Here is a 23,285-nt window from a genome sequence, read left to right as displayed (position 1 = left end):
GCCGCCGGCCGCGCGGCGGTGATTGAAAATACACAGGGCGTACATGTACGCCCTGTGTCCTTAAGTACCAGGGCACAAGGGCGTACCTGTACGCCCTGTGTCCTTAACCCCTTAAGGACACAGCCCTATTTCACCTTAAGGACCAGGCCATTTTTTGCAAATCTGACCACTGTCACTTTAAGTGCTGATAACTTTAAAACGCTTTGACTTACCCAGGCTGTTCTGAGATTGTTTTTTCGTCGCATATTGTACTTCATGACACTGCTAAAATTGGGTCAAAAAAGTTAATTTTTTTGCATAAAAAAATACCATATTTACCAAAAATTTTGAAAAATTTGCAAATTTCAAAGTTTCAGTTTCTCTACTTCTGCAATACATAGTAATACCCCCAAAAATTGTGATGACTTTACATTCCCCATATGTCTACTTCATGTTTGTAGCATTTTGGGAATGATATTTTATTTTTTGGGGATGTTACAAGGCTTAGAAGTTTAGAAGCAAATTTTGAAATTTTCGGAAATCTTCAAAATCCCACTTTTTATGGACCAGTTCAGGTTTGAAGTCACTTTGTGAGGCTTACATAATAGAAACCACCCAAAAATGACCCCATTCTAGAAACTACACCCCTCAAGGTATTCAAAACTGTTTTTACAAACTTTGTTAACCCTTAGGTCTTCCACAACACTTCATGGCAAATGGACATACATTTTTAGAATTTAGATTTTTTGGAAAATTTTCCAATATAATCAATTTTTTCCTGGAAAAAAACAAGGGTTAACTGCCAAACAAAACTCAAAATGGGTTGCCCTGATTCTGTAGTTTGCAGAAACACCCCATATGTGGTCGTAAACTACTGTTTGGCCGAACGGGAGGACATAGAAGGAGGGGAACACCATATGGGTTTTGGAAGGCAGATTTGGCAGGACTGGTTTTGTTTATACCATGTCCCATTTGAAGCCCCCTGTTGCACCCCTAGAATAGAAATTTCAAAAAAGTGACTCCATCTAAGAAAGTACACCCCTCAAGGTATTCAAAACTGGGTTTACAAACTTTGTTAACCCTTTAGGTGTTCCACAAGAGTTATTGGCAGATGGAGAAACAATTTAGAAATTTCTATTTTTTGGAAAATTTTCCAATATAATCAATTTTTTCCAGGAGTAAAACAAGGGTTAACTGCCAAACAAAACTCAAAATGGGTTGCCCTGATTCTGTAGTTTGCAAAAACACCCCATATGTGGTCGTAAACTACTGTTTGGCCGAACGGGAGGACATAGAAGGAGGGGAACACCATATGGGTTTTGGAAGGCAGATTTGGCAGGACTGGTTTTGTTTATACCATGTCCCATTTGAAGCCCCCTGTTGCACCCCTAGAATAGAAATTTCAAAAAAGTGACTCCATCTAAGAAAGTACACCCCTCAAGGTATTCAAAACTGGGTTTACAAACTTTGTTAACCCTTTAGGTGTTCCACAAGAGTTATTGGCAGATGGAGAAACAATTTAGAAATTTCTATTTTTTGGAAAATTTTCCAATATAATAAATTTTTTCCAGGAGTAAAACAAGGGTTAACTGCCAAACAAAACTCAAAATGGGTTGCCCTGATTCTGTAGTTTGCAAAAACACCCCATATGTGGTCGTAAACTACTGTTTGGCCGAACGGGAGGACATAGAAGGAGGGGAACACCATATGGGTTTTGGAAGGCAGATTTTGCAGGACTGGTTTTGTTTATACCATGTCCCATTTGAAGCCCCCTGTTGTACCCCTAGAATAAAAATTTCAAAAAAAGTGACTCCATCTAAGAAAGTACACCCCTCAAGGTATTCAAAACTGGGTTTACAAACTTTGTTAACCCTTTAGGTGTTCCACAAGAGTTAATGGCAGATGGAGAAACAATTTAGAAATTTCTATTTTTTGGAAAATTTTCCATTTTAACCCATTTTTTCCAGCAATAAAGTAAGGGTTAACAGCCAAACAAAACTCAATATGGGTTGCCCTGATTCTGTAGTTTGCAAAAACACCCCATATGTGGTCGTAAACTACTGTTTGGCCAAACGGGAGCACGTAGAAAGAGGGGAACGCCATATGGGTTTTGGAAGGCAGATTTTGCAGGACTGGTTTTGTTTATACCATGTCCCATTTGAAGCCCCCTGTTGCACCCCTAGAATAGAAATTTCAAAAAAGTGACTCCATCTAAGAAAGTACACCCCTCAAGGTATTCAAAACTGGGTTTACAAACTTTGTTAACCCTTTAGGTGTTCCACAAGAGTTAATGGCAGATGGAGAAACAATTTAGAAATTTCTATTTTTTGGAAAATTTTCCATTTTAACCCTTACTTTATTACTGAAAAAAATGGGTTAACAGCCAAACAAAACTCAAAATGGGTTGCCCTGATTCTGTAGTTTGCAGAAACACCCCAAATGTGGTCGTAAACTACTATTTGGCTAAACGGCAGGACATAGAAGAAGGGGAACGCCATACGGTTTTTGGAAGGCAGATTTTGCTGGACTGGTTTATTTACACCATGTACCCTTTCAAGCCCCCTGATGCACCCCTAGAGTAGAAACTCCATAAAAGTGACCCCATCTAGGAAACTACGGGATAAGGTGGTTGTTGATTTGGTACTATTTTAGGGGTAAATATGATTTTTGGTTGCTCTATATTACACTTTTTTGAGGCAAGGTAACAAAAAAATTAAATTCTAAAATTTTTCTACATTTGCTATTTAGTTTTGTGGAACACCTAAAGGGTTAACAAAGTTTATAAAGTAACTTTTGAATACCTTGAGGGGTGTAGTTTCTTAGATGGGGTCACTTTTTTGGAGTTTCTAGTCTAGGCTACATCAGGGGGGGCTTCTAATGGGACGTGGTGTCAAAAAAAAAAACTGTCCATCAAAATCTGCCTTCCAGAAACCATATGGAGTTCCCTTCGTTCTATGCCCTGCCGTGCGGCTATATAGCCATTTACGACCACATATGGGGTGTTTCTGCAAACTACAGAATCAGGGCCATAAATATTGAGTTTTTTTTGGCTGTTAACCCTTGCTTTATTACTGGAAAAAAAGGATTCAAATGGAAATTTTGCCCAAAAATGGGTGTTTTGGCACCGTTTTTATTTTATATTTTTAACACCGTTCATCCGAGGGGTTTGGTCAAATGTTATTTTTATAGCGACGACTTTTACGCACGCGACGATGCCCAATATGTATGGCTCTCAGACTTTGGAGACACTAAGCAGGCATCCTAAAACTGCGGCCCTCCAGATGTTGTAAAACTACAATTCCCACCATGCCCTGCTGATGGCTGTAGGTTGTCTGGGCATGCTGGGAGTTATAGTTTTACAACATCTGGAGGGCCGCAGTTTGAGGATGCCTGCACTAAAACTAATATTTTTTTGGGGAAAAAAAATTGTTTCTGTGTCTCCAAAGTCTGAGAGCCATAGTGTTTTATGTTCTCTAGGGGACTGTTGGAGATTATAAAAATTTAGTACTCCATGGAAGTGTGATACTCCCTGAAGCAATCGATAATGCAGAGGCCCGGATGATCGGGGCAAGTGTCACACTGAGTAGTGGTGTCCTTCCGTATCCCCCTCTTGTGACACACTCTGCATCTTTTTTGGGTTCGTCCCTTCTTTCCAGTATGGGGGACCACACCTGGAAAGTGTTGGCCAGGGACGATCCGGGCGCCTCCAGTTCCCGAGGTACTCCGGCCTGCTCTTTCCCGGTCCGAAAAGATCAGGTCTTTGAGGACTGCCTCATAGAATTGGAGGAATGTCCCTGTGCTGCCAGCGCTTCGGGATAGTACAAAAGAGTTGTACATGGCAACCTGCACCATGTAGACCGCAACTTTTTTGTACCATGCCCGGGTTTTGCGCATGGCATTATATGGCTTGAGGACTTGATCAGAGAGATCAACTCCTCCCATATACCGATTGTAGGCGACGATACAATCGGGCTTGAGGACCGTTGCCGTGGTACCTCGCACAGAGACTGGGGTGGTGCTGTTACCGTGGATTGTGGACAGCATAAGGACATCCCTCTTGTCCTTATACCTGACCAGCAACAGGTTTCCACTGGTAAGTGCACGGGTCTCACCCCTGGGGATAGGTACCTGGAGGGGGTGGGCAGGGAGGCCGCGTTGATTTTTCCGCACGGTCCCACAAGCGAACGTGGATCTGGCGGCAAGGGACCTGAACAAGGGAATGCTGGTATAAAAGTTGTCCACGTACAAGTGGTAACCCTTATCCAGCAGTGGGTACATAAGGTCCCACACGAGTTTCCCGGTAACACCCAGAGTGGGGGGACATTCTGGTGGTTGAATCCGGGAATCTCGCCCCTCGTACACACGAAATTTGTAAGTGTACCCTGAGGTACTCTCACAAATTTTGTATAGCTTCACGCCATACCTCGCCCGCTTTGTGGGAATGTATTGGCGGAAACTGAGTCTCCCCTTGAACGCAACGAGAGACTCATCAACCGCGACCTCCCTTCCAGGTACGTAGGCCTGCTGAAATGTGGCCCCAAAGTGATCGATGACCGGCCGTATCTTGTACAGCCGGTCATAGGCAGGATCACTTCGGGGGGGACATGCTGCATTATCGGAATAATGCAGACATTTCCGGATGGCCTCAAACCGGGAGCGTGTCATGGCCGTACTGTACAGTGGGGTCTGGTATAGGACGTCCCCACTCCAGTACAGCCTGACACTGGGTTTTTGCACTAGACCCATATGCAGCACGAGGCCCCAAAATGTCCTCATCTCGGCTGCACTGACCGGCGTCCAGCCACCGGGTCTAGCCAAAAATGAGCCCGGGTTTTGAGCGACGAACTGTTGGGCGTACAGATTCGTCTGCTCCACCATCAGATTCACCAGTGGGTTACTGAAAAAAAAACTAAAAAAGTCTATTTCAGTAAACCCCACTGTGGGAATCTGGATTCCAGGATTGCCAGCGAAATCCGGAATCTCAGGCTCAAAGTCCACTGGGGGACACCAGCTAAGTTCATCGGCAGGGGGCTCCGGTGAACTTATTTGGTGGGCCGGGAAACCAGTACGAACCCCAGGGCGGCTCGTACTAGGGTGGGCCACAGGATCCCTAGCATGTGTGGCCCCTGGCTCCGCCTGGCGGCGTCTCCGCTGCCTTGGTGGCTCATCGTCATCCGATGATGATGAGGAGGATGCGGATGACAAAAGGAACGTGGGGTCATCCTCATCCTCACTGGGGCTCTCAGAGTCGGAGGCAATCTGGGCATATGCCTCCTCGGCCGAGAACACCCGGCGGGCCATGGGTGTGTGTGTGTGCGTGTGTATGTGCGTGCGTGTAAACCTTTATTCTATGTGCGTGTGTGTGGGGGCACGGGTGTTCACGTACTAAAAGTCCAGGCAAAAAAAATGGGCAAGTGTTAGAAAAAAAAAAAAAAAAAGTTCAAACTTGCTGATCAGCGGTTCAACGCTGATCAGCGGTCGGTGGGATGGTGGGGCGGGCGATGCGCTAACAGTGGACGGACGCTAAAAAGTGCCGGCCAGTCAGCGCACGCAGAAAAAAAAAAGTGGTGGTGGGGGGGGTCTGGTGGGGGGGGGGGGGGGGTCTGGTGGGGGGGGGGGGGGGGGCTGGTGGTGAGGGGGGGGCTGGTGGTGGGGGGGATGCGGGGGGCAAGTGGCAGGGGGGTCTGGGGTCTGGTAGCTGAAAAAAAAAAGTTTGGAATAAATGTGATTTTTTTTTTTTTTTTTTTTTTTTTCTAACTTTTCCCTTCTATCCCTGCCTAAAGGTGCCTCTCCCTCACTGACCCTAACCTACCTGGGTGGCGATGGGTGCAGGAGGGTGATGGATGGCGATTAGGGGGACACAGGAGCTGGTGCTGGACGATGCTGCCGGGTGCTCGTGCAGAACAGGAAGAGGAGGGGAGAGAGGAGCGCAGGAAGTTTGAATCTCGCGCCTCTCTCCCCTGCACCAATCAGCACCCTGGACAGCGGCGTTCAGCACCAGGGCCAGCTCCGCCTCTGCAAATCCTCGGACTGCGATTGGTGGTGTAAAATTACGCCACCGATCGCAGTCTTTTTCCGGTTCATCGGGTCACAGGACACCCGAATGGACCGGAAACGCAGAAAACCGCAGGTCTGAATTGACCTGCGGTTTTCTGCGATCGTCGATGCGGGGGGGTCAAATGACCCCCCCCTGCATTGTTACAGGATGCCGGCTGAATGATTTCAGCCGGCATCCCGTTCCGATTAACCCCCGCGGCGCCGGCATCGCTATTTAAAGCCATGACGTACCGGTACGTCATGTGTCCTTAAGGACTCGGGAAACATGCCGTACCGGTACGTCATGTGTCCTTAAGGGGTTAAGGGGTTAAAGCCAGGTTCTTCAAAATACTGTATATTCCATTTTTTCTGATTGGGTGAATCAGCTAAACCTGAGCACCTATACACAGTATTGGTTGGGTGAGCCACCCGTTATACACAATTGAATTTATATTGTTAGCTTTCATTGTATGTAGAGAAGTGACATCCTTGCAGGTAAGGCAAGTGGAGTAACTATAGCAGAAATGTACACAAGCCTGACAGATGTAAAGATGGGAGAGTTGTAAAATAGTTGAGTAAACTTGCATGTTGAGGGGTAATTGAGTAATATAAAATGTAGCTTCATAACTCTACAACAACAGACAATGGTTGAAATGATTAGTCTTTTATTTGCAGCAGTTACAGCTGCTCTGCTGCTTTAAAGGTAATCTGTCAGCAGATTTGTATCCATGAAACTGGCTGACCTGTTACATGTGTTCTTGGCAGCTGAAGAAATCAGTGTTGGTCCTATGTTCATATGTGCCCACATTGCTGAGAAAAATGTTGTCTTAATATATGCAAATGAACCTCTAGGACCAATGGGGCATTGCCGTTAGACTTAAAGGCTCAGCTCTCTCTGCAACTGCCACCCACTCTGCACTTTGATTGACAGAACCAGGCAGTGAAAATGTCTTCACAACTGGTCGTGTCAATCAAAGACGAGAGGGAGCAACAGTTGCAGAGAGAGCTGAGCCTCTAGGAGTAATGGCAACACCCCTGTTGCGCCTTGTAAAGGATCTCTCCTGGCACCCCCACCAGGTACATCCGCTGAAAGATGCTCCTAGTGCTTCCCGAGGACTCCAAGCACTCCGCTCTACACCAAAACCACCACAGGAACCAGGAACAGCTCTTACAAGAGCTAGGGGTTATAGCCAGGGGAGTATAGCAAATCTTCAGCGTACAGAAATCCCCACACCCATGAGACGAGGCTCTATGTTGAATGTAAAACAGGAACTCTTTATTGAACACACAGCATTGACTTATATACACATGACATACAGAGGACATGACGTAGCAGCCAATCCTGTACCGTTTAAACACAAAACTAACCCTATTCAACAAACACAATGGAATTGTCTGTGACACAATTTACAAACACACTGGCATTGTCTTTGACGCAATCAACAAAATACAATTACCAAAACACATTGGGCTCTGCCTGTGATACAATTACCAAACATAATGGGCTAACTTAACCGCTCCAGGACCGCCGTACGCAGGAATGCGTCCTGCCGGCAGCCCTGCTCTTCTGGGTGGACGCATATACGCGTCCTCCCGCGATAGCCGCGCGCGCTCACAGGAACGGAAGGTAAGCGAGTGGATCTCCAGCCTGCCAGCGACGATCGTTCGCTGGCAGGCTGGAGATGTTTTTTTTTTTAACCCCTAACAGGTATATTAGACGCTGTTTTGATAACAGCGTCTAATATACCTGCTACCTGGTCCTCTGGTGGTCCCTTTTGTTTAGATCAACCACCAGAGGACACAGGCAGCTCAGTAAAGTAACACAAAACACTACACTACACCCCCCCTGTCACTTATTAACCCTTTATGAACCACTGATCACCCCATACAGACTCCCTGATCAGCCCCCTGTCAGGCTCCGTTCAGACGTCCGTATGATTTTTACGGATCCACTGATACATGGATCGGATCCGCAAAACGCATACGGACGTCTGAATGGAGCCTTACAGGGGGGTGATCAATGACAAGGGGGTGATCACCCATATAGACTTCCCGATCACCCCCCTGTCATTGATCACCCCCTGTAAGGCTCCATTCAGACGTCCGTATGATTTTTACGGATCCACGGATCGGATCCGCAAAACACATACGGACGTCTGAATGGAGCTTTACAGGGGGGTGATCAATGACAAGGGGGTGATCACCCATATAGACTTCCTGATCACCCCCCTGTCATTGATCACCCCCCTGTCATTGATCACCCCCCTGTAAGGCTCCATTCAGACGTCCGTATGATTTTTACGGATCCACGGATACATGGATCGGATCCGAAAAACACATACGGACGTCTGAATGGAGCCTTACAGGGGGGTGATCACGCATATAGACTTCCTGATCACTTCCCTGTCATTGATCACCCCCATTGATTTTTTTGGCCCAAGTTAGTGGAAATATTTTTTTTTGTTTGTTTTTTTCTTACAAAGTCTCATATTCCACTAACTTGTGTAAAAAAAAAAAAATCTCACATGAACTCACCATACCCCTCATGGAATCCAAATGCGTAACATTTTTTAGACATTTATATTCCAGACTTCTTCTCACGCTTTAGGGCCCCTAAAAAGCCAGGGCAGTTTAAATACCCCACATGTGACCCCATTTCGGAAAGAAGACACCCCAAGGTATTCCGTGAGGGGCATATTGAGTCCATGAAAGATTGAAATTTTTGTCCCAAGTTAGCAGAAAGGGAGACTTTGTGAGAAAAAAAAAAAAATCAATTTACGCTAACTTATGCAAAAAGAAAAAATTTCTATGAACTCGCCATGCCCCTCACGGAATACCTTGGGGTGTCTTCTTTCCAAAATGGGGTCACTTGTGGCGTAGTTATACTGCCCTGGCATTCTAGGGGACCAAATGTGTGGTAAGTAGTTTGCAATCAAAATGTGTAAAAAATGGCCGGTGAAATCCTAAAGGTGCTCTTTGGAATGTGTGCCCCTTTGCCCACCTAGGCTGTAGAAAAGTGTCACACATCTGGTATCGCCGTACTCAGGAGAAGTTGGGGAATGTGTTTTGGGGTGTCATTTTACATATACCCATGCTGGGTGAGAGAAATATATTGGTCAAATGCCAACTTTGTATAAAAAAAATGGGAAAAGTTGTCTTTTGCCAAGATATTTCTCTCACCCAGCATGGGTATATGTAAAATGACACCCCAAAACACATTCCCCAACTTCTCCTGAGTATGGCAATACCAGATGTGTGACACTTTTTTGCAGCCTAGGTGGGCAAAGGGGCACACATTCCAAAGTGCACCTTTCGGATTTCACCGGTCATTTTTTACAGATTTTGATTGCAAACTTCTTCTCACACATCTGGGCCCCTAGAATGCCAGGGCAGTATAACTACCCTACAAGTGACCCCATTTTGGAAAGAAGACACCCCAAGGTATTTTGTGATGGGCATAGTGAGTTCATGGAAGTTTTTATTTTTTGTCACAAGTTAGTGGAATATGAGACTTTGTAAGAAAAAAAATAAGAAAAAAAATCATCATTTTCCGCTAACTTGTGACAAAAAAAAAAAAAAGTTCTATGAACTCACTATGCCCATCAGTGAATACGTTAGGGTGTCTACTTTCCGAAATGGGGTAATTTGTGGGGTGTTTGTACTGTCTGGGCATTGTAGAACCTCAGGAAACATGACAGGTGCTCAGAAAGTCAGAGCTGCTTCAAAAAGCGGAAATTCACATTTTTGTACCATAGTTTGTAAATGCTATAACTTTTACCCAAACCATTTTTTTTTACCCAAACCATTTTTTTATCAAAGACATCTAGAACAATAAATTTAGCGAAAAATTTATATATGGATGTCGTTTTTTTTGCAAAATTTTACAACTGAAAGTGAAAAATGTCATTTTTTTGCAAAAAAATCGTTAAATTTTGATTAATAACAAAAAAAGTAAAAATGTCAGCAGCAATGAAATACCACCAAATGAAAGCTCTATTAGTGAGAAGAAAAGGAGGTAAAATTCATTTGGGTGGTAAGTTGCATGACCGAGCAATAAACGGTGAAAGTAGTGTAGTGCAGAAGTGTAAAAAGTGGCCTGGTCATTAAGTGGGTTTCAGCTAGCGGGGTTGAAGTGGTTAAAGAGGACCTTTCACAGATCCTGAAATTGTGAACTAAGTATACAGACATGGAGAGCGGTGCCCGGGGATCTCACTGCACTTACTATTATCCATGGGTGCCGCTCCGTTCTCCCGCTATGCCCTCCGGTATCTTCGGTCACTAAGTTATAGTAGGCGGAGTCTGCCCTTGTTCTACTGTAGCGCTGGCCAATCGCATTGCAGAGCTCACAGCCTGGGAGAAAATAACCTCTCCATGTCTGTATACTTAGTTCACAATGTCAGGCTCGGTGAAAGGTCCTCTTTAATCACTCACAGACAGAAACCACACATTTTTCCCAAAACACAGAAAACACCTCAAAACCCCACATATCTCCATAATGTATACATCCATGGATAGCTCTGATCTGGGTGAACAACATATCCAAAAATCACCCAGATCCGAGCAGGGGTTCCCGAATTCCATGGAAGTCATGGTCTGTCTTCTCCTTCAAAGTTAGTATGGGCCATAATCCTGAGGCAAGAGGCTGGCAAACAGGCCCCTCCAAAACCCAGTGGCGAGGTTATTTTCACCACACTCCTACAGGCTCATTTTCATAAATCAAAACTTCATTTTTCTCAGCAATGTGGGCACATACAAATATACAACAGGTCAATTTCACAGGTTCCAAGGACACAGAGAAGCAATACTCTCCCATAAGAATGTTTAAAATGGAAAGTGAAGAGTGAAATATATACATACCTCTTTGCCCTACATAAATCCAGAAAAAGGGTTGCAAAGTAAGAGAGAGACATGACACATTAGACAGCAAACCAATGAGGGGATATGAATATGTATTTGGTGACATCCACATTGAAGGTACTTAGCTGAACTGGTCAATGAACCCCTACTAATTCAAACCTGTTTCACAGCCAGTCCAGAGATCTATTTGCTCCTCTCTCGTTGGCTTGCTAGTCAATTCCCTGCCTCTTTCTCTATGTGTCATCTTACAGGAAGCTGACTTGTAAACCAGGCAAAATTCCTTATAAAGGGCTATCTCCGTTGATACTTTTCACTTAGCAATCCATTGCTTCTTACTAGTGAAAAAGTACAATTCCTATGCAAAAGAGTAGTTGTTACATGCACCAAGGGCCACCCCAAACCACTCTGAACATCCTTCCTTCTCCTGCTTCCTCTGTCAGCTTCTTCATCGCCTTCTAGATTGGCAGGACCTGGTTCCTGCATAGTCATCTCACTTGGCCCTGTCCATTAAGCAGGCAAGAGAGGTGATAGTAAAGGCAGCCTAAAAAACAGGAGTGCACAGAGTGGCTTGGGCCCCCCTTCGTTTCAAGTAATTGCTCATTTGATATGGATTAAAATTACTTTTTCTTGACAGACCACTATCTGAAACATATCATTACATTCATCTGAGCTAGCTCTACAAGGTATTGTGTCTGGTTTCACAGTGCATTTCCTGATGACAGACTCCCATAAATAAATTAACACATTAATAAACCAGACGGATCAGTTATGCTGTCCATAGACTTGTATTATGATGGATCAAAACTGAATGCTTCCATTTTGCATTCCGTCATAGAATTCCGTTATATTCCATTGTAACAGAATCCATAACAAGATTTCTCCACTGCCTGAATGCCGAACCTGTACGGGTTCGCTCATCCCTTATTATAACTATGTTGTGCAGGAAACGTTTGAAGTCCGTATTGTTTTGGGCCTGCATTGCCAACATTTGTGCATTTATCAAATGCTGCATTTTGTTTGATAAATTTACATAGTCTTTAAAAATAACACTTCTCAAGAGACATTATTCTATTTTTTTTTTTTTATGGGGCAACTTTATAAAAAAAAATCTAATAAAAAAAAAAATTACATTTTATAAATCTGGTGTATGCGTACTAACAAACCAAATTATGCTCATTTCCCCACCCCTGATTCAAAAGTGGCAACATTCGCATAAAATTTCATTTTTTTTTTGCAAAATATGTAACTTCTTTACAGCAGAAAACCTGAATATAGGGTTACTGCTCCTCTTGGATCAGTTTATTCTGTTAAATCTTCAACATTAATAACAACACAAAACTTTAAAATTAATTTTCCAAACACTGAAAATATGTGATCAGTGATTTTTCTTGAGGAGAATGATTCCCCTTGAGAGTCATTTACAGATTTTACAGACAGATGTTTCTGTAATATAAAATACAACTTCAAGAACATGTTCACACATGCCAGGTGTAAATGAAAAAAAAAAAAAAAAAAAAATCATCTATATAAAGCGACCAAAACCAGATGTTTTAAAGTCCTCCGTTTGTCACAGATAAATTGCCTGCATCCTATTCAATAAAAGTACATAATTATTTTAAAGAACGTGCAAATATTGTACAAGGACAACAATATTTTAGATTAAAATAAGACAAAACCTAAATGTACTATAGGATTGCCCTACCTCTGAGTGATGCTCCTCATTCTGCTGAAGCACTTCAATACACAGCTCTGCTAGGTGAAGAACATCACGTAATTTCTTTGAAGGGTCATCTTGATTCATAGTCTCTGAATGGTGAAAGAACAACCATAATAAATGCCTGGTATTAAATAAAATGGATTCTAAACTGGTATGACATACATTGTTACTTTCATTAAATCTAAAAAACCTAATGAATTAGTCCTGAATAGAACATCCAAATGTCCTCCTTTTAAAGTATGCTTTACACGGTTTTGTTACTTGACAAGTTGAGCAGTTATTCTAGTATCAGTCGCAACACTGTAAAGCAAATGTACAATTAAGAACATGGAACCTGAAAAGCATATTGTGAATGTCAATGCATTACTATAGTTGCATTTAGGGAACATAATAATAGTAGAAAATAACTAATTTTATAGGATGTTAAATCTCTACTGAGCAGTGGTGATGAATGCAGTAGATTCTAAGCCACACCATTCTAAACTTAAACCAATCTGTTCTTCAATGGTGAATTAAAGGCTAATGATAGTCATTTTTTTTTTTGTGCCACAGCAATTTTGATAATGACAAATCCTAACCATTACAGTTGTGTACTGTGCACAATATACAGAAGGTCACCACTTCTTAACCACATTATCCACCAATTTGCATCCAACTGAACTTCTTGAAAAAGTATATATTTGGTCTATATTTGTTGTAAATATCGGACATCCAACGGTATACTTTAACAGCAGGTTACACTCTGGTATCATGCTTGGCCACATGAGCACTCATATCCACCAATAAGTTAGGTTTGCATTTCTATTTGAAAACTATTAAATCAATATTTGTAATCCTGTTTACACATGGCAAATAGAATGGAAAATTGACCCATTACATTCATTTTTTGTAAAAAAAAAAAAAACTATCAAATATTGGGGATGCATCAGCATATATCTACTTCCATGATTCTACTTTTCAGAGACTTTAGTTTTTCAGCTGGATAAATCTAATACACCTTTACACCGTCTAGTCTAACTTTAAACCAGCCCCAAGTTAGCTTACTTTACATGAGAATCATGCAACAAAATGTTGGTGCATTTTTTATGCATCTTAAACCATACCCCTTTACAGCAGGTTACACCTATTTCCCTAAGACGCCCCCTTGTCCTACGAGTTGGAAAAAAATTGTAAAAGAGAAAATAAGTGATACAAAGCATTCTCCGCCAAAGTTTTTTTAAACTAATGAACAAGAACAGTTAAACCCAAAACTTCCAAAGAAACACAATTGTGAAAGTGTTGCGCTCAAAAGACAATCACAAAATTATCAATGGTATAAGGTATTTCTAGTACAACAAAATAGGACTTTGCTCGACATATATAATGATGCTGCCAATTTCCTATCATAAGAATGGATCTGCGCTTGTGCTCTAAAATATAATTTCTAGCATCTTGAGATCAAGTGGTCTCATGAAGATCTATTGCAGAAAAGATGTGTCATCCAGTTCCCCTCTGTAAGGGAAATAGGATCAAAGTTCAACTTATCTACTAAGACTACTAAATTCTGATATTGTTTCTAGGAAATGGTAGGGTTACCCAAAATAGTCTTGAGATCTTTGTATGGAATTAATTTCTTATCTTTATAGATTGACCAAATTTTGGATTTTTTTTTTAAGATTGATTGTGTATAGGGGCGTCTTCCATAACATTGAAGGCAAGTTAATCTCATTAGTGTAATTTTCAATTTCCACCCAGAGTTTTCTGATCAGAGCTACTCCCCATTCCAGCAACCTTGATATGACTGACGCTTTAAAATACCCTTTGATGTCAGGCAAACCAGTCCCCCCCCCCCCTACTTCTAATCATAGTGTGGTATGCCAACCTGTTCTGCTTGTTTTGCCAGACAAATTATTAACGCCACACAAGATCATCCAAACTACTAAGAAAAATGGTCTAAAGATTTAGACTGGAAATTGAGTGAGACACAAATTTAATATGTAGTGAGTAATGCTCATTCTAACAAAAAAATCATACTTGCACCAGGAGATGCAATTTAAGTTGACTTGCATAGATGCATAGATCCCCATGGATACTGAAAAGAATGGGTGTTAGAGCCTCGGATGATTGTGTAAAATGTGGGGGAGAGAGAGCTGATTTAATGCACTGTTTTTGGAGATGCCCCAGACTATTTAGATATTGGACAGAAATAACAGATACTATATATCGAATTTTGAAGGTTCAAATATCAGAAGATCCCATGATTTGTATTTTGGGGGCAACCGAACACCTGGGTCTAAATAGAGATATAAGTACGGTCCTGAGTAAGGTGCTATTTCAAGCTAGACTCTTAATACTTAAGAAATGGGTAGGTGCTGACCCTCCAACAGTTCGGCAGTGGAGAAAAGCAGTGGATGATCTGATTAAAGAAGAACGGGTGATGGAGGGCCATAGCAGAAAAGAAAAAACTATGGATGAAATATGGAAGAGGTGGTTACTTTAGGGCTGGTTACTTTTTTTTTTTTTACACGTCTCCCTCTTCCACTTCCCAAGGGAGCTGGGAGGTTGGGTAATTGGGGAGAAAAAATACTTGGGTATGTACAGAATTTGATTGCAATGTTTTCTCCTTTTGATGGCTCAAAAAATAAAGGGGAAAGAAGGGGGAGGAAGGGAAAAAGGGAAAAAGAGGGAAGGGAAAAAGGGGAAAGAAAAAGAGAAGGAGAAGGGGAAGAGGGAAAAGGAAAAAAAAAAAAAAAAGGAAAAAAAAAAGGGAAGAGAATCTCCTGTTACCATTTTCTACTGTTGAGAGTGTGTAGTTTAGTTATTATTACTTATTTTCTATTATATTCTTTTGGTATATTTTGTACTTTCTTACATGACTCCACATGGTTGGAGCACCACTCCTATGCGCGTACATTTTGGGTATATTTATCAACACTCTGGATCATTCACATCCTTTGCACAGACATCTATGCTTTTATTCATTCGCCAGACGTGAGATCTTTTGTACTTGTATGCATAATTATTAACTAAATCTGGAATGTCTGTTACTTTATGATGTTCTGATGTAATGATGAAAAATGGTTACATTGTTTTTCTACTTGAACATTTTTAAAACCTAATAAAAAAAACTCATTGTAAAAAAAAAAAAAAAAAAAAAAAGTTGACTTCTCGATGGTACAAGACTCCTGCACTCCTCCCCTCCCCTGTTATTCCTATATTTTGCTATGTTGTATAGATTTATGCACAATCTCTTGATTGTCATTAAAAATTAAGATATATGTATGCTTCTACATTTATTTTATGTGATTGTTTATCTAGGATTCAATGGGAGTGATGTAACTCCTATGTATGCATTCATAAATCTTTAAAAATAAACAGAAATTTTAAGAAAAATATAATTTCTGCCTAGGATTTTCTTATTTATAGCAAAAAATGGTAGGGCACACCAATATTCAGTACCACACAGATGGTTATACCAATATTTTATTTATTTGTGATATACACTGTTGAATAAACATACATAAAATGTAACACTCTTAAAATTAATAAAATACTAAAAAGCCATTGAATACAATAAAACCCAATATAATAATCGAATAATATTTGGATATTTGTATAATTTCAATAGTTCAACTGTATGGTAGATAATGTCCTTCCAGATGGGTGCTTTCACCCAATCGATACCCCAAAAGATGGAATCGGGGCTACACCTGCTTCTAAAGTCTTTTTGAATGAGGGCTTTTTTGAATAGTCACTGCGGCTGTTGCGACTCAATAGTCGCTATATATATTATCAATACACTCTTGCTGCTTGATAGTACAAGAGAGCCGAAGCAATTATACTCACAGTTTGTAGTGTAGTATTGTCGGCTTTGGTCAATCACAGGTGGCGTCCCACGTGTGGTAAACGATATTTGCACAAGTTGCAGCAAATAAGAGTGATGCGGCTTTGGGATCCTTGATATTATTCATATAGCCGTACTGTGTTTGGGGATCAGTCAGTGATATGTTCCTTCTGTCTTGTCTTAGATTTTTCAAGCTGGAAAATCAGCGATCCCTTTTTTTCTTATATTTCCTTTTTCTTTTAGCACTTTAGGTCCTCCGGTATAATGCTTTATTCCATGGGGTAGTTACCAAACATGTTTCGGAGTTAACTACGACTCCTTCATCAGTGGCTGAACTGCCCATGGGAATGACTGACTTTTATATACCTGAATCAGGTGCGGATTGAATTAATTAAATTTAAATCGGAAGTGACGTGCATTTTTTCCTTCAGGTCAAACGTGCAAATAGATCGCTTGTATATACATTATAAAATTAATAAAAATAGATTAAATATATAACTAAGTATATCACATTCATACTGCAAATTGCGTTAATACATGTTTAAATAATTCACATGTGTATATATACGCGCATATACACGCGCATGCATATGTCACCGCAACACCTTCATAAAATCTATTTATTTACATGGATAATACTCCATTTTGCACTATTCATTCCTACTAATGAAAATAGTATAGTAGGTGAATAAAAAGGGGATCAGTAGATAATGTAAAAAAACCGCACAATATTTGTGCAATTGAATGAAACAATTTTATATGTGTTGCGCAACACATATATAAAATTGTTTTATAAAATTGTTTCATTCAATTGCACAAATATTGTGCGGATTTTTTACATTATCTACTGATCCCCTTTTTATTCACCTACTATACTATTTTCATTAGTAGGAATAAATAGTGCAAAATGGAGTATTATCCATGTAAATAAATATATTTTATGAAGGTGTTGCGGTGACATATGCATGCGCGTGTATATGCGTGTATATATACACATGTGATTTAAACATGTATTAACGCAATTTGCAGTATGAATGTGATATATTTAGTTATATATTTAATCTATTTTTATTAATTTTATAATGTATATACAAGCGATCTATTTGCACGTTTGACCTGAAGGAAAAAATGCACGTCACTTCCGATTTAAATTTAATTAATTCAATCCGCACCTGATTCAGGTATATAAAAGTCAGTCATTCCCATGGGCAGTTCAGCCACTGATGAAGGAGTCGTAGTTAACTCCGAAACATGTTTGGTAACTACCCCATGGAATAAAGCATTATACCGGAGGACCTAAAGCGCTAAAAGAAAAAGGAAATATAAGAAAAAAAAGGGATCGCTGATTTTCCAGCTTGAAAGTGGCAGAGTCCACTCCTGTAAAGTATCTATCCAAAGACAGAAGGAACATATCACCGACTGATCCCCAAACACAGTACGGCTATATGAATAATATCAAGGATCCCAAAGCCGCATCACTCTTATTTGCTGCAACTTGTGCAATTATCGTTTACCACACGTGGGACGCCACCTGTGATTGACCAAAGCCGACAATACTACACTACAAACTGTGAGTATAATTGCTTCGGCTCTCTTGTACTATCAAGCAGCAAGAGTGTATCGATAATATATATAGCGACTATTGAGTCGCAACAGCCGCAGTGACTATTCAAAAAAGCCCTCATTCAAAAAGACTTTAGAAGCAGGTGTAGCCCCGATTCCATCTTTTGGGGTATCGATTGGGTGAAAGCACCCATCTGGAAGGACATTATCTACCATACAGTTGAACTATTGAAATTATACAAATATCCAAATATTATTCGATTATTATTATATTGGGTTTTATTGTATTCAATGGCTTTTTAGTATTTTAGTATTTTATTAATTTTAAGAGTGTTACATTTTATGTATGTTTATTCAACAGTGTATATCACAAATAAATAAAATATTGGTATAACCATCTGTGTGGTACCGAATATTGGTGTGCCCTACCATTTTTTGCTCTAATTTTATTACTGTTTTTGAGGATTGGGTGAATCCTCCTGGTAGGTGCACCCATTTCCATTCCTGAGCTTATAGGTGAGCCCTCTCTAAATACTTGTATATTTTCTTATTTATGCTTAACAACCACTGAATGGCTTTGAAATGGAAAAAAAATATGTTTGAACATTAAGGCTTACATGTAGGCAATGGAAATGTATATACCTTACAAAGAATGTTAACAAAAATGCAGTGACTACAGCACTTGCAGTAGCTTTTCAAGCCAGAAATGTTCAATTTATCAAGGTCATTTATAAAAAAAAGCCATGTATATACTTCATCCCTTTTCAACACTTTAACATCAGTGAATAGAATCTGTCACCATAATAGCTTAAATTCCAAGAATACATCCTTACTAACAGAAAAAGCTGTGGCTTACTGAAAAAGACACAATACATAGGAAAGGTTATAACAATAGCCACATAATGTTGTTAGAAACATAACAGTAAGATGACTTTGGTTAGCAAAAAAAATGTCCAAAAGGGAGAAAATGTATGAAAATATCTCCCCAACTACCACAATTAATTCAACTTAAGGTAGTAAATATTTAACCATAAACGATTATTAGATACTGAAATAAGAAAATACAAATAATACGTATAGTGCTAAGCGTGTACACACCAACAATCGTGCAACAAACATTACCAACAAAAAACAAACAACATTGCCATGGGTGACCAGAATTTCATAGTCATAACCACACATCCAAATAACACAGTTTCCCAATCAGGTACAGTACAGACCAAAAGTTTGGACACACCTTCTCATTCAAAGAGTTTTCTTTATTTTCATGACTATGAAAATTGTAGATTCACACTGAAGGCATCAAAACTATGAACTAACACATGTGGAATTACATACATAACAAAAAAAGTGTGAAACAACTGAAAATATGTCATATTCTAGGATCTTCAAAGTAGCCACCTTTTGCTTTGATTACTGCTTTGCACACTCTTGGCATTCTCTTGATGAGCTTCAAGAGGTAGTCACCTGAAATGGTCTTCCAACAGTCTTGAAGGAGTTTCCAGAGATGCTTAGCACTTGTTGGCCCTTTTGCCTTCACACTGCAGTCCAGCTCACCCCAAACCATCTCGATTGGGTTCAGGTCCGGTGACTGTGGAGGCCAGGTCATCTGTCGCAGCACCCCATCACTCTCCTTCATGGTCAAATAGCCCTTGCACAGCCTGGAGGTGTGTTTGGGGTCATTGTCCTGTTGAAAAATAAATGATGGTCCAACTAAACGCAAACCGGATGGAATAGCATGCCGCTGCAAGATGCTGTGGTAGCCATGCTGGTTCAGTATGCCTTCAATTTTGAATAAATCCCCAACAGTGTCGCCAGCAAAGCACCCCCACACCATCACACCACCTCCTCCATGCTTCACGGTGGGAACCAGGCATGTAGAGTCCATCCGTTCATCTTTTCTGCGTCGCACAAAGACACGGTGGTTGGAACCAAAGATCTCAAATTTGGACTCATCAGACCAAAGCACAGATTTCCACTGGTCTAATGTCCATTCCTTGGGTTCTTTAGCCCAAACAAGTCTCTTCTGCTTGTTGCCTGTCCTTAGCAGTGGTTTCCTAGCAGATATTCTACCATGAAGGCCTGATTCACACAGTCTCCTCTTAACAGTTGTTCTAGAGATGTGTCTGCTGCTAGAACTCTGTGTGGCATTGACCTGGTCTCTAATCTAAGCTGCTGTTAACCTGCGATTTCTGAGGCTGGTGACTCAGATGAACATATCCCCTGCAGAAGAGGTGACTCTTGGTCTTCCTTTCCTGTGGCGGTCCGCATGTGAGTCAGTTTCTTTGTAGCGCTTGATGGTTTTTGTGACTGCACTTGGGGACACTTTAAAAGTTTTCTCAATTTTTCGGACTGGCTGACCTTCATTTCTTAACGTAATGATGGCCACTCGTTTTTCTTTACTTAGCTACTTTTTCTTGCCATAATACAAATTCTAACAGTCTATTCAGTAGGACTATCAGCTGTGTATCCACCTGACTTCTCCACAACGCAACTGATGGTCCCAACCCCATTTATAAGGCAAGAAATCCCACTTATTAAACCTGACAGGGCACACCTGTGAGGTGAAAACCATTTCAGATGACTACCTCTTGAAGCTCATCAAGAGAATGCCAAGAGTGTGCAAAGCAGTAATCAAAGCAAAAGGTGGCTACTTTGAAGAACCTAGAATATGACATATTTTCAGTTTCACACTTTTTTGTTATGTATATAATTCCACATGTGTTAATTCATAGTTTTGATGCCTTCAGTGTGAATCTACAATTTCCATAGTCATGAAAATAAAGAAAACTCTTTGAATGAGAAGGTGTGTCCAAACTTTTGGTCTGTACTATATATATATATATATATATATATATATATACACAGGTCCTTCTCAAAAAATTAGCATATTGTGATAAAGTTCATTATTTTCTGTAATGTACTGATAAACATTAGACTTTCATATATTTTAGATTCATTACACACAACTGAAGTAGTTCAAGCCTTTTATTGTTTTAATATTGATGATTTTGGCATACAGCTCATGAAAACCCAAAATTCCTATCTCAAAAAATTAGCATATCATGAAAAGGTTCTCTAAACAAGCTATTAACCTAATCATCTGAATCAACTAATTAACTCTAAACACCTGCAAAAGATTCCTGAGGCTTTTAAAAACTCCCAGCCTGGTTCATTACTCAAAACCGCAATCATGGGTAAGACTGCCGACCTGACTGCTGTCCAGAAGGCCGTCATTTACACCCTCAAGCAAGAGGGTAAGACACAGAAAGAAGTTTCTGAACGAATAGGCTGTTCCCAGAGTGCTGTATCAAGGCACCTCAGTGGGAAGTATGTGGAAAGGAAAAAGTTTGGCAGAAAACGCTGCACAACGAGAAGAGGTGACCGGACCCTGAGGAAGATTGTGGAGAAGGACCGATTCCAGACCTTGGGGGACCTGCGGAAGCAGTGGACTGAGTCTGGAGTAGAAACATCCAGAGCCACCGTGTACAGGCGTGTGCAGGAAATGGGCTACAGGAGCCGCATTCCCCAGGTCAAGCCACTTTTGAACCAGAAACTGCGGCAGACCTGGGCTACAGAGAAGCAGCACTGGACTGTTGCATGTCATTCGGAAATCAAGGTGCCAGAGTCTGGAGGAAGACTGGGGAGAGGGAAATGCCAAAATGCCTGAAGTCCAGTGTCAAGTACCCACAGTCAGTGATAGTCTGGGTGCCATGTCAGCTGCTGGTGTTGGTCCACTGTGTTTTATCAAGGGCAGGGTGAATGCAGCTAGCTATCAGGAGATTTTGGAGCACTTCATGCTTCCATCTGCTGAAAAGCTTTATGGAGATGAAGATGTCATTTTTCAGCACGACCTGGCACCTGCTCACAGTGCCAAAACCACTGGTAAATGGTTTACTGACCATGGTATTACTGTGCTCAATTGGCCTGCCAACTCTCCTGACCTGAACCCCATAGAGAATCTGTGGGATATTGGGAAGAGAAAGTTGAGAGACGCAAGACCCAACACTCTGGATGAGCTTAAGGCCGCTATCGAAGCATCCTGGGCCTCCATAACACCTCAGCAGTGCCACAGGCTGATTGCCTCCATGCCACGCCGCATTGAAGCAGTCATTTCTGCAAAAGGATTCCCGACCAAGTATTGAGTGCATAACTGAACATAATTATTTGAAGGTTGACTTTTTTTGTATTAAAAACACTTTTCTTTTATTGGTCGGATGAAATATGCTAATTTTTTGAGATAGGAAATTTGGGTTTTCATGAGCTGTATGCCAAAATCATCAATATTAAAACAATAAAAAGCTTGAACTACTTCAGTTGGTGTGTAATGAATCTAAAATATATAAAAGTCTAATGTTTATCAGTACATTACAGAAAATAATGAACTTTATCACAATATGCTAATTTTTTGAGAAGGACCTGTATATATATATATATTTATGTATAGCGCTCTCTCCTCTCTCTCTCTATATATATATATATGTGTGTCAGCTACACTTTTACAGTATTTATACTTCCTATATGCAGACTTATTTTCTGTTACTATATTACTTACATCTCTAGTAAACCATAATGGTTTTTCCTTTTACTTTGGTTAATCTGTCTGATATATAGCATAGAAGCCTTTAAGATAGTCACTTTTCATAGTGTCCACTGTGTTATCCCAACCTTTTAATATTTTTTTAAATACTCACCCATTTCCTTGAAGTAGCTTTTTCTAACGTCTTGGTTGGTTGTAGTGCAGGATTGTTTTAAATGCAAACTCTAAACATTGGCGGTCACTGGAACCCAGATTTTCTTCCACATTAACTTCTGACACCAGATCCCCATTAGTGAATACTAAATCTAGAATGTTATCTCCTCTAGTCGGTTATTTAATTAGCTGTTTTAAAGGTGCTCCTATAAGTGCATCCCTTAGATCACTGCTCCTACTACAGTTGCAAGAAAAAGTATGTGAACCCTTTGGAATGATATGGATTTCTGCACAAATTGGTGATAAAATGTGATCTGATCTTCATCTAAGTCACAACAATAGACAATCACAGTCTGCTTAAACTAATAACACACAAAGAATTAAATGTTACCATGTTTTTATTGAACACACATGTAAACATTCACAGTGCAGGTGGAAGTATGTGAACTTCTAGACTAATGACATCTCCAAGAGCTAATTGGAGTGAGGGGTCAGCCAACTGGAGTCCGATCAATGAGATCAGATTGGAGGTGCTGCCCTGCCCTATAAAAAACAAACACCAGTTCTGGGTTTGCTTTTCACAAGAAGCATTGCCTGATGTGAATGCTTCCTCGTAC

At 40.6% G+C, this 23,285-nt stretch overlaps 1 protein-coding gene across 5 annotated transcripts in view; it reads right to left on the bottom strand.

Annotated features, from left to right (window-relative positions):
- CADPS2 (calcium dependent secretion activator 2) overlaps window positions 1-23,285 on the bottom strand; it is a 605,828-nt gene that overhangs the window by 188,650 nt on the left and 393,893 nt on the right. For all 5 annotated transcript variants that reach the window (XM_044280279.1, XM_044280275.1, XM_044280277.1 and 2 more), the window contains exon 17: window positions 12,575-12,678. In XM_044280279.1, the coding sequence (XP_044136214.1) occupies window positions 12,575-12,678 (104 nt within the window). The remainder of the gene's footprint in view (window positions 1-12,574; window positions 12,679-23,285) is intronic.

This window comes from Bufo gargarizans, chromosome 2, assembly GCF_014858855.1.
Source record: "Bufo gargarizans isolate SCDJY-AF-19 chromosome 2, ASM1485885v1, whole genome shotgun sequence".
NCBI lineage: Eukaryota > Metazoa > Chordata > Amphibia > Anura > Bufonidae > Bufo > Bufo gargarizans.
This window is presented reverse-complemented; position numbering and strand designations above follow the sequence as displayed.